Raw genomic sequence first — 13601 nt, 5'->3', positions numbered from 1 at the left:
CGCATTGCATTACAAAGTGGTTTCATGAATTATTATATAGCTTGATACATCAATGCTAGACAACAGTTAGCCATGCCTTAAACTACTAAATTACTAGCCTTACATCACAAAAAGCTTTTGCCGATACTGAACTCCCACAAACATGAGTCCTATTGGCTTTGCAAACGCTTGCTGCACTTTGCTATCAAAATAACAACAAACACCTCCATTCATGACACAGACATGCCCATCCGACAAGATCTTCGGTTTCTGTACTGCAGGACATATAAAACTAAACTCAATATTCTACACTTTACAGTTAACAGGCTACTTTTTAAATCTGTTAATTGGACAAGAGAAGATGAAGGATTTCAACGTTCAACACATTGACTGTTTTCAGCTAGCATCTTCAATGATACACCCGAGAGTAACACAATTATTTGTAACCTACTGATTGCAGTGGGTGTTGTATATTCATATGCTGTACACTATTCTGCACCTAGTGTTGGGTTTCAGTACATTGCAAGTTGTTAACATCATGATTTAAATTTCGATTTTCAGAATGACTCTGGCTTAAACAAGCAAAATTCACAACGCATCAGACTCTACCTTAGACTACTGTAAAGTATAGTTGGATCTGATTGTGGACGTAAAATTAAATGCTCAGTAAAACCAAACTAAAAACAACTCCAAATTTCATTCACACAAGAGGTCGGTGGTGCATGTAAACCAACAACACGACAAGCAGCAAGCATGTGTTTACAAGGTATGTAACACTTGTGTTCGCAGTATTTGTTTTTGTTCCTCACATGCTGTACACCGACTTAGAGGCAGCGGCAAAACCTATTAAAGTTTATGTGGATGGAAAGTAAAGTTGGTGGTACTAAATATATATTTTACACTCTCTGTCTCACTTGAGGTTTTTGCTTATGAACGTTACCACAGTTTTGTGAATGTATAAGCAGAAGATGAGGTGTTGACTTGCAAATATCCATTGAATTAGATACTGTAGAGGAACACTGTGGTGGCTTTTTTTTTTTTTTTTTTAAATAAAAAATGTGGGTACGGAATGTCTGAGAGCTTTATATTAGCACATGCTTAAACTACACAATTCATCCGGCTGTAGCCCCCATCAATAAAAGGCTCTCCAAAGGTGTGCATGTGCAGTGGTGACGATAAATGTTTTGTCTTGTGTAAAAGTATGGCTTTGCATGTGTAGTACATGAGAGTTTCTTTGACAGCTTGTGAATGCAGTGCCTCTTCTGCCCTGCTTGAAGGATTTCGAAAGAACGCTGGAAGTTTAATGGTTGGACTAAAGTGAAAATGTGATAAACCATAGAAAGAAATTGGAGATGAGTAAAACTCTTTTACTCCCTAAATGAAAGGGTCTGCCGCTGACAGCTTGGAGCTTTCCTTACTATGTACAAGGAATTGATTAGTACCAGAAAAACAATGTTCCATAAGACTTGATATGACAGTGTTGAGATCCAGAGCCAGAACATTAGGTACTCTATTTAGGTAGCACTTAACGCTTCCAGAAAGGCTTCAATGACTAAGATTCTTCAAACAAAAATGGACTGCCTGTTTTGCAAGTTGTTGGCTGTTGCTATCAAGTGTACTCGAATGGAAGTGTAGGCCTGGAATGCTTTTTTTAAGGGAATTACTGAAATTAAGGTACTGCACTGGGTGTAATGGACGTGAAAGTACAGCAGTTTGCTCAAACTAGTGATGAAAGCGCTTCCACATTGCAATACAGCATACAGGCAAGTGTGCTTTCTCAATGGGCATAAACTGAAATAATATGTTCACGAATCCAAATTGTAAATCCTCAGAATAGAAATAGACTGTGGATTGGGATGGTAAATTAGGCCACATAGTATTGCCAAAAAGTCACACATATACATACACAATTTGTTACACAAACCCTGCACTCCCTTCTGTTGCATTAAAAAAAAAAAAAAAAAAAAAAACTACACCCTACTCTCCCTCCCATTTTTCTACCATCTATCTTTACAACCCCCTTATTCGCACTACCCCCCCTTACAAACCTTTGAATCCACCTCTACCCTCTGCCTGTCCTGTATACCCACACCTTTTCCCTTCTCACCTCTATGGCCAGCTGTCTTTTTCTCTCTCTCTTTATTTACCTTTTCAATGAAAACACTATATATATATTTTTATTTTTTTCAAGTTATGTTGCAATTTTAAACTTTCTCTAAAACAAAGTCTTGTCAGACTATTATAATCAGGCTGACTGTCTTAATTTTAAAAGACGGATTGTCAATTCGATCAATAGAGCATACCATATCTGTCTGCACATGCTGCTGCAACCAACATCAAAGTTAAGGGTGCTTGTCACAATTCGTGTACCACTACATGAGTAAGTGGAAGAAATGGAGAAGAGTGTGCAAATATCCCAGATCAGACTATCCACAGAGCACTCCCTTAGACGTGATGGTGTGGCAACCTGGAAACAAAGTGTGGGCATTTTTTGTTTTTACTATGGCAAATGATCTAGATCTTATGCGCTCCACTTTTATTTGTATGAGCTGAGAACTTTTCGGATTCAGTTTCTAATCGTATCTTCTGCTTGTATCTGATAAGGCGTTCATTTAAGGTGTTCTACCATGAGGTAGATGCAGTGTTTGAGTGCTCAAGCCACATTGGTTCTACAATCTTACACAGGAATAGGAACGTGACCCTTGTTTCCAAGCATAAACACATGATTGTCATGTCTAGAATGCTTTCAGTGCCAGAAACACTGCTTACAAACCCAATACATTAATGTGGTGATGAGGCTGCTCCATTTCCTTGAACTGTGAAATGGGTTATAAGGGCTCCTCATCCCAGAGGACAAGTGTCCCTCTAACAGTTAATGCAGGGCAGAACCCAGAAATATACAACCAGATGTGGTAAAATAAAAGGATGAATGTGTTAATCTGATGGCATGCTGTATTTAGCGAGCATGTTCTATGTTTGAAATGTTCATTCTGTACCAATGTACCTCCCTTGTGTTTGATGATTTTCAGGAAGGTATTGGAGCAACTCTATTAGTTCCGAATGGAAACAGTCATACCAGCTGAGGAGTGTCTTGGAGTCCATTAAGTGCCATAAGATTGCAGTGTCCATTGTCAGTCACATTAAGATGTCTGCTTTCCTAGTTCAAGGGTGGCCCTCATTGGCAACCTGGTCAAGGGATCTTTTCTGAAAAGTATGACCACCTCAAAAAGAGGAGAAAAGTCCTTTGCTATAAAGCGGATCATGTGGTGCAGCATCATATTTACACTCTTTACTATTATCTGCATATATGAAGCTCACGCCCAAAATCTGTAAGGGTGGCATAGGCAAATACTGGACTGTTTCAAGGAAGAAAAGTTATCTCACTCTACAGCTATGATGAGACCATACAGAACTACAGCCTGTTGAATTACTGCCTGAAATGCAGAGGTTTATTCTGAAAGTGATGCCCTTCTAGGGTTTTGCTCTAGAGGTTCTTTGTTATTTGACTCTTCTGAACATTTTGTTTCGCCCATCTCCAGAAGATAATCTCCGTACATGGTTGTTCTTGCTCTTTCTCTAGATCTGTGCCCGTCTGTGGTGGTGGAAAAGATGGAGAATATGGAAAGTTATCCTCTGGTATTTGAAGGGACAAAGATTGCCTGTCTTGGTCATTACTATTGGTAGGTTTAGGAATGTGATAATGGTGTCTTCTGAGTGAAATATTCATCTCAAATGTAGTTCTACATTTAATACTAACCTTGCCTGAAAGTGGTAGACTTTCATGAAGAACTGGTTAAGTTTGCCCTAACTGTGGGTGCGTAACAGCTTTCTTTGTTCAGATCTAAAGGAAATCACCAATTACAAATCTGATGCAAAAGGATTTTGTAGTAACTGCATATGACCTCTAGGACAGAATTAAAATGGCTTTTTTTCCCATTCTCTCGCCCTGAAAAAGTAATCCTCAAACTAGAAGAGGAGTGTGTAGGATTGAACGCCCATTGACTGATTGTCTTTCAGTGCCTGATGCGTTAAAGAATTTGTCAAAAAAGTTTGGTACCATCTACCACTGTTTGCCGTGCATAAAACTGAGTTTCTATCGTCATAACAGTGCCAAAAAAAATGGACCACTCCAACTTAGCTCTAAACTCGATGGCTTATTTAATTTACCTGTAAGTCCCTTGTACAGTGGTATCCCTTATACCTGGGGCATGTAAAATAAATCCTACTAGTGGGCCTGCATTTGCGCCACCCACAGAAGTTGTCCTTCAAACCTGCCTAAGGCCTGCCACCACAGGGCCAGCGTGCGCAGTTTACTGCCACATTGGCTTGGCATCTAAACTGTGTAGGTAAGAGGTAGGACATGTGCCCTGTTGTGTGCCCTGTCCTAGTAGAAACAAACGGCCTATTTGGCTTCTCACTGCTGTGAGTGCTTCCCGTCTCATACGAGTGCATTGGGAATGCCCTATCATATGGCTAAGTGGCATTATTGAATTTATGAAGGATGGAATAGGCATGTTTAGTATGTTTGGAGTGGTAGTGAAAAATAATGCTTGGTGTCAGTGGATTTTTTATTAGCATCATAGAAAATCCACTTTTAGAAAGTAGTTATTTCTTTGAGTTTATAACTCTGGTGCTTTTGCAGCTTGACTCCAATCCACATCTGGAGTAGAGTGGCAGCTGGGCTTTGTCCATACTTTCCAGACAGCCATCACACAGGGAGGATGGAGATGTAATAGGAGTACATCTGCATACAGAGTGGTCTTCCTGGGCTGTGAGAGGTAGAGCCGGGGTACACTTACATTTGTATAGGCTGTGTCCTTCCCTGACAAAAAGGCTTGTTTACCCCCTACTGATGTCTGAAGCCAGTGTGGAGAAGGGGCATTCATGGAACTGGTTAGAGCTGGTTGGAACCTTCTCCTCACTTCTAGAAGCTGGTCAAACTGAGTATCAGTGTAGGAGTTGTTCCCCATAGTAGAGGAGAGAACAGACAGAACAGAGACTCTGATGGACCGGACACTAGATCTGCTGGAGGGACTCACCAGGAACTTCCTTGGGACTGCACTGTTGTTGGACTGACCTGTGACTTGCTAGGTCACTAGAGGGACAGCCACTGCTTCTTCTGGACTCTTGTGCTGGTCTGGACCCTGCAGCTGTCTCCAGGGAACCCCTTTCTATCGCTTGAAGCTTAAAGCGCCACTGCATAACTAACGTGTATTCTCCGAAGGGCTGGGCAGTGGGTCAGCTGCTCCTGGACCTGAAGGATAGATTAAATTACGATTTACAAATTGCCCTGACTGACACAGACGACTACAATTTCTTGCAGAACATTTAATGGGTCCGGAGGAGAGTGTGCTTGCAGTACCCAGCAGGCAAACTTCTATCACATGACATGGCAGTGTGCAATGTTACACCCTTTTTGGACAGAAGTATGTACATACATCAGAGCAGCGACTGGCAGGCAGCAAATTAATACACCCAAGACATGTCTGCTGGAGTTGATGCCTCTGCCCAAGACGGACAAAGCAGGAAAAAGCCTCATAGATCTAGCGCTAGTGCTGGCGCGTCATGCGAAAGCTATTCACTGGAACACAACTTTAACACCACAAGTGGTGAAGTGGAGAAGCGAGGTCAGGCGATGGGCAAGAGCTGAGAATGACTTGTTGCAGTGTCTTCAGACTAGAGGTGCAGGCCACTGGACGGGATGTACTATGGTTAATGGTGGAAGAAGACCCCGACCTGAGACTGCCCTGAAGTGGGATGCACTGCACAAAACTGGTAGGCTGGTAACGCCTGATGTGCTAACACCTCACAAACCACACGGCTCACACCACGGCCTCCTGCACACTTACTCCCGATGTAGTCATGAACGTCTGAACAAAATGCTGTATATGATAATGCCCCATGTGCACTGTTCTAATTTTCTTGTAAAAACTCTATGAAAACCTATAAAAAAATACAATCATATCAAAAGGAAGGCACAGGAGATAAAGCTTGCAGATATGTGGCAGACTATGGTGGCAATTGACCCAGTTATCCATCTCAGTGTACCAGAAATATTCTTAAAGCTATACCCTGACAGCCATCAGCAAGTTGTACAACAGAACCCTGCCAGGCCACTGATAAATTCAACAACTATGATGATGACATCCTTGATTTTGGTGAGTGGCACAAAGTTCACGACAAAAGATCCTTAAAAAGTATGCCTCACAGTAAGAATGCCAAACTCCAATTTAAGGTTGGGAAGTGCACGTGTCATAAGCAACAAAATGTTATATACGCGTTTTGAATAAGAGAATGAAGCCTGGTTCACTAAAAACAGTGGTGTTAAACAACACTCCCACAGACTTTAGCACAAGATTATCCTTCTTTGGCTTATTGTGCCACTATTCCAGATAAACTGTGGACAATTCCATGACATTTCTGCAGAGAAAAAAGTGCTCTGGTAGGGAAACAGGGCAGCATCCATTCTGAGAGAATGGGAGCCCCTGAGGAATGCAAACTCTTGTGGGCACTACTAAGAACTTTAAACGGAATGCACTTCTCAGTGGGCAGCCAGTGAAGCTTCTGAAGGAGCCTAGAAGAACAAAACTTAGGAAGGGAGAACAGTAGTCTTGCCACAGTGTTCTGTACCCATTGCAACCTCTTTACAATCAATTTCTTTCAAGATGCTGCATTAGTCAAGGCACGAAGGGATGAGAGATTGATAAATCACCTTCAAATGTGTGGTTGGAAAAAAACAATGATTGGTTTGAGGCTTCTCAGGAGACCAATGCATAGTTCTTACTTGAGTCTCAAGGGGGAGGAAATCCTCAAGCCAAAAAACTAGGCTTTTTCATGGACAATTTAGGTGATGGAGCAGGCCCCGAAGCCTCCGGCCACCAATGACCATGCCAGGTCTAGGTGTGCTTGCCAAACAATAAGATATCCGTTTTATTGAAGTTAAGTTTAAAACAGTTGTCATCGATCCAGGTGGGCACCACCACCATAAATTCCTGAAAATGTTACTTCGTCTTGAGAAGTATCTGTAGAGTAGACAATAAGTCTCCATGATACTATGAAGATCCTAAAGGACTTCACAATCTCCGCCATGAGCCTGACATGAGTGTTAAAAAGGGTAGGGCTTAATGAGAAGCCCTGCCAGACCCATGCTCCAATAGTGTAGAAGGAGGATGAAAAGGAGGAGATGGCACCTGAAAGGAGTGGTTGCTAAGAAGACAGAAACCAGGTTAGAGCCTTACTATCAACATCAATATCGCAGAGACAGTGGAGGAGCACCTTATGCGATATGGTGTGGAAGGCAGCACTTAGGTCCAAAAGGGTAAGAGCTGAGGAGTCGCCTTCATCTGCAGCTCTCCAAAAGGACTCTGTCACAGTCAGCAGAGCCGATTCAGAACTGTGATTGTGTCCCAAAATGGCTTCAGGTCCAATCAAAATGTGATTGTCTCCTAGATAAACTCTGTTAGAAGTTTGACGTGTTTTTCTAAAACTTTACCGAGGAAAGGTAACAGAGAATAGTGTGACAGTTTTCAGGTTTAGTAGGGTCAAGAGACACTTTCTTCAGCAGTGGTATCACCTTCGCCTGCTTCCGTGCCTGCTGAACAGTGGCCGAGGACAAAGAGATTAGAGACCTCAAGAAAAGTGGGATGGATGACCTCAGGAAATGTATTAATAAAGTCTGATTTGAGGGGGTCATCCGGGGAGCCTCATTTCACTACAGAGCAGAGTGGAGAAAGACAGGAAATCAAGTAGGGCTAATGTGTTTAATTCAGGTGCAGGCTTTAGCTCAGCTGACTGCTCAGGACAGGCCAGTGTCAGTGTGAGCCTTAGGTGGAAAATGGGTATAAACCGTGATGTTTTCAACAAAAACATCTGCTATGTTGTAACAGTGTTTAGTTGAGACCTCAACTAGCCAGTGACTGGTTTCATGAAGCTATTTACCATGGAGAAAATTTCTTTTACAGGATTTTTACTGTTTAGAATCTTTTTTTAAAAGACATTCCGCCAGAGGTTTCCTTATTGATTTGTGGTATACTTTAATAATAATCATATAAGTTGTTTTTGCCACTGCATTATAAGATATTCTTGAGGCCGGCTCAAGGACTTTGCAGTGTTTTTTCTCTGTAACCAACTGCCCGTTAAACCAGAGGGCACAAACTTAACAAGAAGGTAAAAACCTGGGGCCGAGGTTAGCAGGCCTTTACCGCGATCCACATTGGCGTCTAACAAAGGAATATTGTCAGATAAATAGCTCCTGAGTTCAGCCACATTTAATTTATGCCATGGCCTTTTCATAGCGGTGTTGATGGTAACTGTATCAATATTATTAGTCAATGATAAGGGCATAGGAATCAGATGGTGATCTGACCAGGCCATAGGCCAGGGAGGCGCAACCTCTAAATTAGGAAGGCCAAATTTCCATCCTTTTTACCAATATTTTGGCGATACCCAGGGTTTGTGGATTTCCCTGGTGGTGACCTAGAAATTAGCCAAAATACAGCTATTATTTTTTTTTTATATAAAATGGGAAACAGTACTGTAGAAGAAAGTATTTAGCTGTTTTCCCTGCAAATAGCATCAACAAAGGGGTTGCAGTGTAAATTTACTGTCTTCCCAGCTTTCAGGAACAGGCAGACTAGAATCAGAAAAACACATTTTTTCAACACAGTTTTGGCATTTTACTAGGACATATTCAAATGTTCCTTTTTTTTTTTTGCTTTCAACCTCCTTGCAGTTAGTGACAGAAATGAACGTGAAATCAAAGATGCATCCCAGAAAGCCATACATTTCTGAAAAGTAGGCAAAGCAAGAGGTCATTTGGGTAGATCCTTCAGGTTTTCCTATAGAAGCTAACAGTTGAAATAAACAAATATTGAAATTGAGTTGGGAAAAAACACAGCCCTTTCTGTCTACATTTTTAGCTGTAACTTTTCCAACTATGGCAGTTTTACAGAAGCAATATATTGTTACATCTGCTGGACCCTTCTGGTTGTGGGGAAAAGTAGGGTTTGTAGGTTCACCAAGAAGGTACCCAGACCCAATAAATGAGCTGCAACTTGCAATGGGTTTTCACTGTGAACCGGGTATATAAAAAGAGTGAAAAAAACCTATGTATTTCCGAAATGTGCACAAGATACGGAGTTTAGAAGCAGTGATTATTTGCACATCTCTGAATTTAGGGCTACCCATACTAGTATGTGAATTACGGGGCATTTCTCAGAATTATTTCTTTCTTACCCACTGTCTTACATTTGGAATGTGCAAACGCAGAGAAAGACAACTGTTCATAACACTTGTTCTGCTATTCTGTATTCTCCCAAGTCTCCTGATAAAAATGGTACCTCACTTGTGTAGGTAGGCCTAGTGCCCGCAACAGGAAATGCCCCAAAACACAACATGGACACATCACATTTTACCAAAGAAAATGGACCTGTTTTTTGCAGAGTGCCTAGCAGTGGATTTTGGCCTCTAGCTCAGCTGGCAAAATCAGCAGTTACAGAGTTCTTTCAAGTAACTATAACTTGTGCCCTCACCATGCACTGCTAATTACCCCAGTCATTATATATAATGTCCTTAAAAAGTATAAATGAAACATTAGCAGTTTTTTTTTTTTAAAGAAAAAGCTGTGACAAAAGTGTCCATAACACTTATTTGGGGTTTTGTTTTTGAAGTTTTATATAGCATAGGCTTGACCCAAAGGTACTGGAGTGGTTTACATGGCCATCAGTTACATTACACAAGAACTGGAGGCTTTAGTCATGGGAGATTGAATGATTTGCCCAGAATCACAGGATGTCGAATTGACGCTGAAACTCAAATCTGGTTCCTCAGCTGCAAAGTATGCAGCTCTGGCCGAAACACCACATTCTCTCCCTGAAATGCAACATATAATCAAGTGATCAACTGAATTTATTTTATTTTTTTAAAAGGGAAAAAAAATGGAGAAAAAAAAAAATCAAGCTAGCAAAGATAACAGTTTAAAAGCTAGTTACTTGAAATAACTAACACTAACAGCTGAATTTCTATGGCATAGATACTGACAAACATTTTCCCAGGGGCCACAAAAGTATGGTCTGTGGTGGGCCAGAGGGCCGCATTGATGCTATGGGATGGGAGTGGGGCTTTGTGGGTGGTTAAATGGTGCAGGATACTTCATTTGTGTTTTTTCCTTTGCTTCAGTTAGCTCATAAATAAAAACTTCCCCATTTATTTAACATATTTCTGAATGTTAGGACTCTCAGAAGTAAAAATCAGCCCAGTGCTGTTGTTAATCTGGGGGCCGCATGACAAGGGTAAGAGGGTCGCAGGCAGACCCCGGGTCATACTTTGAGTATCACTGTTCTACGGTTTTGTACATGTAAAATCTGAACCCAACTATAACATCACTGTAACCTTTTTTGGTGATATATATATATATCCTAAGACTGCTTCCACCACTGTCTGGTTGATGTGCTAGCAATCAGATCTCAGCATGAAACCTGCCTGCCCCACAGATCCTCCATGACGGGATATGAACCAATTTTTAACCTTATCTTATACAAAAACACTCTATGGATGTACAGTAAAACACACAAAAAACACTACTTCTGGACCTCGATGTATCTTTCTGCCAAATATGGTCTAAGTCCATTCAGTTGTTTAAACTATAGCTGTGTCTAAAATTCCTATAGAAAAAAATGAATGAGGAATGCAAGTTTTGGGACTCCCCTCTTCCCTTTCTCTCAGTCCCCCCTTGATAGGTCAACCCAAAATTCTCTGTGCACACATTAGTCAAAAAGTTACACTTTTTGGACGGTTGCATGAAACTTGGTCAAATGGCAACAAGTTATCAACGCAAAAAGGCATTTTCTACGGAAACACGATCCTAACTATAACTACTCAATGACGACTGCCACTGGATGATATATATACACTTCTCCACTCCTCTACGCTCAACGAGAGAAGGCACAACAATAAGATGTGGGTCAGAAAATGGGTTTGATTGCCTCTTTCTATCTATATATTGTATTGTAATCGTATTTATATAGCGCTTACTACCCCTGACGAGGCGTCAAAGCGCTTTTCGATGAGTAGCACGCTACTCTGGTACCCAACAAGAATTAGTGATGGATTAGTATAATTTAATAATGAGTACAGTTTTTGTATTATTAGGAGTTAATTTGAGTTGCGGATATGAGAGTTTGTTAGTTAGATTGACTGGAGTAATGGAGGGGTGGAGGAGGAAAGATATCCAGAAGTGTTAATTGGGAGTTTATCCTTCATTTACTCAATCCAAAGGCTTGGGATGAATAAAAGGGGGGCGGAGGGGAAGAGGATGTGGAAGGGTTAGGGAGAGCATAGTAGCAGGGTGAGATGAATGCAGGAGATATATATACATATATGTAGAGATTTATTTTGGGGAAGTCACACACTGTCTCTATATATGTGTTTGAAAGTCATTGTCATCCAAATATGTACACACACCGTGTGACAGTGACTTGCCAACATTTTTAAGTACAGGATTTAAATATGGTTTATCAAGTATAATGGTGTCCAACACAGGTTCGGTCTGAAGGTTTAACTCTCTTGTTCTTGAACGCTTCAGAAGGCTTGATTTAGAAAACATTAGCTATAGCAGAATGGTGCGACCTGTTACTAACCTACATCATCACTGTGAACCACTACCTATAACATCACGCCAGGCCCCAGAACCCTAGCAGCCACATCGCCCACGAGTCCCCCTACTTACCACATTACAACAAGACACAGAACCCCATCCACGACATTTCTCGCGCCACAGGTCCCTCACCCGCAAGACAATTCCCCAACCAATAGTAATCAATGAATCACTTCCTGTCTCAGCACATAAGCAACACTGCTTTCTTCCCAAACTTCACGGATATCATTCCCTGCACCTGCGACTACGAGAAAATCGTTTTAGGTACCAGTAACCTTTACAAATCCATCCCTTCTTGCCCTAAACTCCCCACATCAATACTTATCACACACGCCACCCGTAACACCCCGACCAGGCCACATATATACTTCCTGCAACCTACGTGAACGTCTTAATTACATTGTGTCTTCCTAATCCTATGACATCCTTTCCTGACCCAGACCATAGGATCATATCTCTTTCCTCCCACGTCTTTGCTCCGGACGACTCACACTACGACAACCTGGAGAGAGACCATGCGTAATTTCTTTACTTTGGGAATTTACAACAATACTTACTGCACTTTGAAATCAGTCTAAATCACTCATGCCATTACTTTCTAGCACAGAGACGGTAGATCAATTACTTAAGCGCACAGAAAGACATGTCTTCCTGGTGCAGACCATTTTTCGTGGCTATTCTTCCCAGACCCCCACTGCATTCCTTGAAACGCTCAACCTCACTGCACTATTTTCTTTACAGAAATATCACACCTACTGCCCTGAATCCAATAACATCCCTAACTGCCACAAACCCCCGTGGTGACAAAGCTTGCAAAACAGACCCCACAGCTTAAAGTTTTGCCCGACCTTAGTGCAATCACTTCCTGTCCCCAGACAACCACACAACACCACTTTCTTACAGCAGACTCTACCCTCCCCCGCATACAATCCTTTCCACTCCCGATCCACATACCATGAATGGGTGTCCAACCCACGATAGGCTAGTTCCTTTACAGACCCTCGTGATAATATCAATTCAAAAGCTCACTTTCTTTAGGCAGTAATCACATTTTCCCATGACCAAAATTGTATCTTTCCTGTTCCAGAACCCAATAACACTGGCTTTCTGAAACCCACCCAGGACAAATTCTAGATTTAAGAGTCGGTCCCACTTTTAATCTGCCCAAAAATCTCGTAGTACCAAGTCAAGGCGAGCTGGGTATGACGTCAATTCCGGCCCACTCACCTGCGTTGCTGCCCCGTCTTCTCGCGGAACCATCGCCCCCTGGTCCTCCACCCTCTGCTCCAGTTTCCTCCGGGGGCCGTTGTGGCCAGTCTTCCCCAGCGCCCTGTTGAGCCATCGTGGTGCCGGGAGAAACAGTGCAACTTCTTCCGCTTCCTGCTTTTGCCAAAGGTAACAACAGATACGTCACGTATCAAAGAGCGAGAGGCGTGGGCAATACCGGCACCTGAGAAACCATGGTGACAAGGAAGAACCGTGCGGAGGAGAAAATCACGTGACCTACCAGACTAGCCCGTTATTGGAGCTTTTGTCCTGATGCTAAAAATACTTAACAATTAACATAGAAGACGTACTTGTCCAATAACGTCATAGACAGAGAAGAAAGATTCCTAACCGCAAAAAAAAAAATATATATATATATAGTAGACGAGAACAGAAAATAAAACATTTTATCTTTCGCGTCAATAATTTTCAATGTTATTAAGGGCACGGAGACGAGGATTATGCTTTCCCTTTCTATGCTTTATTTTTTTTACAGCAGGCAATTAAAAAAACGTCATTTAAAAAATATACATTTCCCAGTAAAACATAGTGAACACGTGACCAACCATAGAGTATTCCCCCTATAAAACCTGGTGACATGAATACACATCCTCTTTCTTTGCAACTGAAACTCAACAAAGTCCCAACCTGAGATTACCCCTTCGCTGCCAGGCCTTTTCCCCCTCCTATGCAGAGCCTTTTT

At 41.8% G+C, this 13601-nt stretch overlaps 1 protein-coding gene across 1 annotated transcript in view; it reads right to left on the bottom strand.

The window, feature by feature from the left end:
* Positions 1-13106, bottom strand: part of BAX (BCL2 associated X, apoptosis regulator) — a 61580-nt gene extending 48474 nt beyond the window's left edge. Inside the window, exon 1 of the mRNA XM_069200941.1 lies at positions 12860-13106. Within this exon, the coding sequence (XP_069057042.1) occupies positions 12860-12974 (115 nt within the window). The 5' untranslated portion in view covers positions 12975-13106. The remainder of the gene's footprint in view (positions 1-12859) is intronic.
* Between the last annotated feature and the right edge of the window lie 495 nt (positions 13107-13601).

Source organism: Pleurodeles waltl, chromosome 7 (genome assembly GCF_031143425.1).
Source record: "Pleurodeles waltl isolate 20211129_DDA chromosome 7, aPleWal1.hap1.20221129, whole genome shotgun sequence".
NCBI lineage: Eukaryota > Metazoa > Chordata > Amphibia > Caudata > Salamandridae > Pleurodeles > Pleurodeles waltl.
The sequence above is the reverse complement of the archived record's forward strand: the minus strand, read 5'-3'. Positions and strand labels throughout refer to the sequence as shown.